This window comes from Salvelinus sp. IW2-2015, unplaced genomic scaffold (genome assembly GCF_002910315.2).
Source record: "Salvelinus sp. IW2-2015 unplaced genomic scaffold, ASM291031v2 Un_scaffold2232, whole genome shotgun sequence".
Taxonomy (NCBI): domain Eukaryota; kingdom Metazoa; phylum Chordata; class Actinopteri; order Salmoniformes; family Salmonidae; genus Salvelinus; species Salvelinus sp. IW2-2015.
Window position 1 is genome coordinate 258,783 of NW_019943562.1, and position 6,019 is coordinate 264,801.

The window sequence follows — 6,019 nt, forward strand, 5'->3', positions numbered from 1 at the left end:
TACATCTTAATACTTCAATACAAAATGATGTTCAATAATAAATGTGTTTCAAGTAATCTCTTTCTAGTTGCTTCATTACACTTGGTTTATAACTATATATATAGGCTTCTATATAACAACTATTGCAATAATGTCCTGTATTGCTGTATATTCATTTTATTATAATAACATGTACTCATATCATCCATTGATCTTTTAGGGAAACAGACCTCAGTTCTGACTGCAGCTGTAGGAATCAAGTGGTTGTTCTGGTTCTCATCCTCTGTCTCTCTGGACTCATGTGGTTCAGGTGAGTTAAAATGGATGTTTGTATTTATTCTTTCACCCTCAGCACACTGATTTGTTATTAACTTAATTCATTCATAAATGTATTTTATTTTCCCAAAGCCATATCTACTAAACTGTATTAGTAACATATCAACTTCCACTAGAGGTCAGTAGAGGGCAGAACTCATTCTGTCCCTCATTACAGGAGATTCAATAGGAGGAAGTGATGCCACAGCAGACACACAGGTGATTCTATCAGTTATCAGTTACACCAGGGTCCCCCACCTCCCCCGTGTAGTGCTAGGGCAAAAAACAAAACGTGCACCCGGGGGGGCAGCCCAGCTCCGAGTTTGGGGAAACCTGAGTTACTAACTCCATTTTCATTAATTTACTGGTGTCCGACAGTCTCTTTCATACTATTTTAATTGTTACCCCTCTCTCTATCTCTCTCTCTCCAAAGAGTGTCCGTCCTGACTGTAACAGTGACACATACACTGCTCTGAACATGAGGACCATGTCCCCTGACTACGACACTCTGGCAGTAAGTCTCTTATCATTCATTTTGATTGTCTGTGAGTGTGTTTGTTTTTATACAGTACTTGAATGTGTTGAGAGAAAATTATATATTTCAAACAGCTCATGCATTTCCTCTCTCTCTCCACTCTCTCTATATCTTTCCTCTCTCTCTCTCTCTCTCTCTCTCTACCACTCTCTCTATATCTTTCCCTCTCTCTTTCTCACTCTCTCTCTTTATGTCCACAGAATGTCCATCCTGACCCTACCAGTAACCCCAACAGCGACATGTACACATCTCTGAACATGAAGACCAGGTCACCAGAGTATGACACCCTGGCAGTAAGTGTGTTTGTGTGCGTGTGTCCATAACATTTTAGTGGAGTGTAATTGCTAATTCAGTATATTCTTTCAGATGTGAGGGGACCCTCCCACTGAAGAGAACCACCACAGAACCTGAACTGAAGAGAACCACCACAGAACCTGCACTGAAGAAAAGTACTCAGAACATCACCTGAAGAGAACCACCACAGATCCTGGACTGAGGAGACCACCACCAAAATCTGGGCTGAAGAGAACCACCACCAAATCAGGACTGAAGAGAACCACCACAGAAAGCTGGACTGAAGAGAACCACCCCAGATCCTGGACTGAAGAGAACACCACAGAAGCTGGACTGAGAGAACCACCCACAGAAGCTGGACTGAAGAGAATCACCACAGAAGCTGGACTGAAAGAGCTACAGTTCCAATCCAAAGCCAGGCCTCAACACCTCTATTCTCTTGCTATCATATCTAGATGGTTTCCAGACCATGATCTTTAACTTTTGAGTAAATGCTGGAAAATATTTTGTATTTTCTTATTATGATAATTATGTATGTTGATGATAAATGGGTTAGGTTATGCTTCTGCTTTTTTTTCAAAGGGATTTTTCCATTTCCATATTTTTTCTTGTGTAACTAATCTGTTTAAGATTAATTTCCGATAGTTTCTATGGGATTTTGCCATTTAGGGATTTAGAACATCAATAGCCCTACTTCTTCAGCAATTTGGATAATATTGATAACAGCGTTTTAATATATTTAGCTTTTGGGCCAAGTTTCCCCTGATGTGTTTAATGATTTACTTTGTATTGCTGTCAGACATTATGACACGTTATATGTTTTATATTTTATAATACTATATTGTTTTTTTAATTTAAAAACATGTAATCAGCACATTACATACATTTAAACATTTGCAGCTTTTTACATTTTATATTAATTATAATTGTATATTACGTAATGCCATGTTGTTCAGTGTCATGATAGCACTTGTTTTTGTCATCACATTTTTTTCATTTATTATGTATTTTAATATATGTTAAATACATGTTTACCTTGGCAGTTTTTACAGTGTGTTTTAGTGTCAATACAGTATAAGCATCATGTTGTCAATAAGATCAACATTTAAGACAAATACATAGATTATTTGTTCAACTAATAATACATTGATTCCTAACTATTTCCACTCAGCTCTGTTTCTTGTATTTCTGCTATTAGACACATGATGGCGACATTGAATCATTTAACCATGAGTGGCGAGGCCAGCGTTTCCTAAACTCAGTCTTGGGGACCCCAAGGAGTGAATGTTTTGGTTTTTGCCCAAGCACTACACAGCTGATTCAAATAATCAAATCTTGATGACGAGTTGATTACTCAACACAGGAAGATATATCAACACCCCATGTACTCACATCTGACAGTGAGAGTCTCTTCTGGAGAGAGGATTCTCTCTAAGCCTTCGACAGCACAGGAGTAGTTCCCTGCATCCTCACTGCTGACTGGGTCTAGGATCAGACTGTTATAATTGGTGACTGGGTCTAGGATCACGCTGTTATAACTGGTGACTGGGTCTAGGATCAGGCTGTTATAACTGGTGACTGGGTTGGTGAGACGTTGTCTGTTCTTGTACCAGATGTAGGTGGGGTTGAGAGCGACTGTACATTGGGTTCTACATCTCAGTGTGACTCTCTCCCCCTCTGACACAGACGTAGGATCCATCTCCAACAGGATATCTAAGAGGAAACATCCGTCATATTTGACTCCAGACAGACTTGTCATGTGATTAGACTTGTTCTATTACAGTACTAAATGTAGGTGGACTATTACCTGTGACAGTCAACATCACACCAGGAAGGCCAGAAAATCTCCCCTCATCTGTTGTTAGTAATCTGAATTTGTATACAGCCGAGTCCTTCTCTGTCAGGTGTGTTATTGTCATGGTGTGGTGGTTCTCTGTGTTTCTATTGTACTCCATACGACCTGCATACTCTGGATATGAACTGAGATCTACAGGGTGTTTCTGTGTAAACCAGAATTAACCTTGTTCTATATAACTAGTGGGATGAGTGTAAGAGCAGGATATGTTCACTGTGGAGCCCTTCAAGACACAGATTCTCCTCTTGGTGTAAGTCACTCTCCAGCAGTTTGAACTATGAACACCTGAAACATTATGACGATATCTGTTAGTTTTTAACTATTTCTGTTTACTTCGGTTGTAGTAAACCACTTGACCATTTTCAGTATTTTGTAAATCACAAAAAATTTTAACTGTTATTTGATATTGTGAAATTATAACTAAATTAATCTACACTCACACACTGCAGGAGAGCGGAGATCCTCATGGCCTTTTACAGCACAGGAGTAGCTGTCTACATCCTTCCTGTAGACATATTTAGAGTATATAGAGGAAGTCCTCTGCTCTATATATTGTCTGTTCTTGTACCAGATGTAGGTGGGGTTGAGACCGACTGTACATTGGGTTCTACATCTCAGTGTGACTCTCCCCCCCTCTGACACAGACGTAGGATCCATCTCCAACAGGATATCTAAGAGGAAGCATCAGTCATATTTGACTCCAGACAGGCTTGTCATGTGATTAGACTTGTTCTATTACATTACTAACTGTAGGTGGACTATTACCTGTGACAGTCAACATCACACCAGGAAGGCCAGAAAATCTCCCCTCATCTGTTGTTAGTAATCTGAATTTGTATTCAGCAGAGTCATTCTCTGTCAGGTGTGTTATTGTCATGGTGTGATGGTTCTCTGTGTTTCTATTGTACTCCACACGACCTGCATACTCTGGATATGTACTGAGATCTACAGTGCGTTTCTGTGTAAACCAGAATGAACCCTGTTCTATATAACTATAGGGATGAGTGTAAGAGCAGGATATGTCCACTGTGGAGCCCTTCAAGACACAGATTCTCCTCTTGGTGTAAGTCACCCTCCAGCAGTTGTGACCCTGAGCACCTGCAACATAAAGAGGCTCTCTGTTAATAGTTTTAACTTTCATGTTTCTTTAGGTGCAAAGTAAAGAAGTAAACTGTTAATTTCAAGTCGTTTCAGTATAAATCATAACCAWTTGAGCTGTTGGTATTGCTAGAGTGAAACACTGTGTTTGAATCAACACTTTTTTTCCCACTCACAGACTGCAGGAGAGTGGAGATCCTCATGGCCTTTTACAGCACAGGAGTAACTGTCTTCATAGTTACTGGAGACTGGGTCTTTGTACTGGGGGGAGGTGCTCTCATCTAGATGTTGTCCGTTCTTGTACCAGATGTATGTGGGGTTACCAGTCAGAGTACAGGTGGTTTTACAGGTCAGTTTGTTGTCATATATCCTCTCCACCTTTAGATCTGAAGGGAGAGGATATGAAACAATAATGGAGGAAGTCTGTCAGTCACCACCATTTCACTGTTCTCATAGAACATGTAATAAATGACTTGACTTGTACTATACTATTTATTCAGTACCTGTGAGACTGAGAGTGAATCCATATGAGCCATATTTCCATTCTGAATACTGGTTTGTTTTATATCTGAAGTAATATGTTGCTATGTCTCTCTCTCTCAGGTCTGTTATTCTCAGGATGCAGTCCTTCTCTGTAGTTCCACGTAACTCCACACGACCTTCATAATTAGGGTCCCATCTCAGATCATACGGCTTACCATTCAACTGTGTGTTATACCAGACAATCTTTGTGACTTGGGTCACACTGGGAATAGGACAGTGCATGTCCACTGATGACCCCTTTAAGGCACAGACACTCCTCACAGTATTTTGTCCCAGAACACCTGAAACACAGTGTCACAGGACTCAACCATGAGATAACTTCATTTGTGACGTCAAGACTATAAAGAAACAGACAATACAATATTACATCCAAATGCATGTAAACATGTGTAGCTGTACTATACTATACTGTACTACTATACTGTAGGACACATCTACTCAAATGTACATTCCCTTATATCATTCTAGTATTCATTTCAATATACATCATGGAAGTAAAAAGCACTGGTTGCCAGGGTTGGGGTCAATCCCGTTTAAATTACATTCAATTCAGAAAGTAAACCAAATTCCAATTCCACAATTTCTAACTGTTCCTAATTGAAAAGCATTGAAAATAATTGGAATTGGAATTTCAGTCTACTTCCTGAATTGAGTGGAATTGAGATGGAATTGACCCCAACTCTGGCTGGTGGGTTGACAACATTCTTATTCTGCTACTGCTTCTGATGTGCAGAAGTGTGAATGGAAACCAAGATAAGCATCACTCAGTGAGGTGTGAAATATGACTATTAAAGTGAGTGGAGACACCTAACAGAAACACCAGAATAACTTACATTTTAGCTTTTAGAAATGTATTTAGATTGATATACAGGGCAACTAAAACATTATGAATGAGACCATACCTGCTACAGACCAGAGAAAGACCACCAACACACTTCCTGCTGTTCTCAAGGCCATTGTTGCATCTCCCACCCTGCAGTCTTAGAAACATAAACAACAACTCACTCTATAGCTGGTGATAACTCCACCTGATACATTGAAGTAAAACTGTAAATGGGGTACAGCTCATTAATGAAAATGAACCAGGCTCATATTGTGTTGTTTGTATTGTGCTATGTGTTGTCTATGTGAATACTGTCTGTCTGTAAGTCTATTGGACTATGTATGTAATGTGTGTGACGTGTTGCATGTCTGTCTACCTGTCTTTTAAGATGTATGTTGTGATGCAAAAATTTCCTAATGTTACAATAAAGTCATCATCAACAACAACAACAATATTATTGAACAGATTGTGACTGTAAACACATATTCATTGATTGTTCTAAGCTGTTTTTTTCTCAGAACCCCAAATTAGGAGGATAAATGTTCAATCCTCTACGGTCCATCAAGCTGTAGCAGCC

General features: G+C 39.4%; 1 protein-coding gene and 1 long non-coding RNA gene across 2 annotated transcripts; one reads left to right on the forward strand and one right to left on the reverse strand.

The window, feature by feature from the left end:
- Positions 1–482: 482 nt before the first annotated feature.
- LOC112073342 (uncharacterized) lies at positions 483–1,116 on the forward strand. The gene is made up of 3 exons (XR_002894506.1): positions 483–513; positions 728–808; positions 1,030–1,116. It is a non-coding gene; the product is annotated as an uncharacterized lncRNA (long non-coding RNA).
- Positions 1,117–3,035: 1,919 nt separating this feature from the next.
- Positions 3,036–5,628, reverse strand: LOC112073334 (uncharacterized). The gene is made up of 6 exons (XM_024140654.2): positions 5,522–5,628; positions 4,580–4,900; positions 4,253–4,462; positions 3,744–4,076; positions 3,419–3,649; positions 3,036–3,263 (listed from the first exon to the last, which is right to left on the reverse strand). Exons 1-6 carry the CDS (start codon positions 5,574–5,576, stop codon positions 3,139–3,141), a joined length of 1,275 nt encoding a protein of 424 aa, XP_023996422.2. The 5' UTR covers positions 5,577–5,628; the 3' UTR covers positions 3,036–3,138.
- Positions 5,629–6,019: the final 391 nt, after the last annotated feature.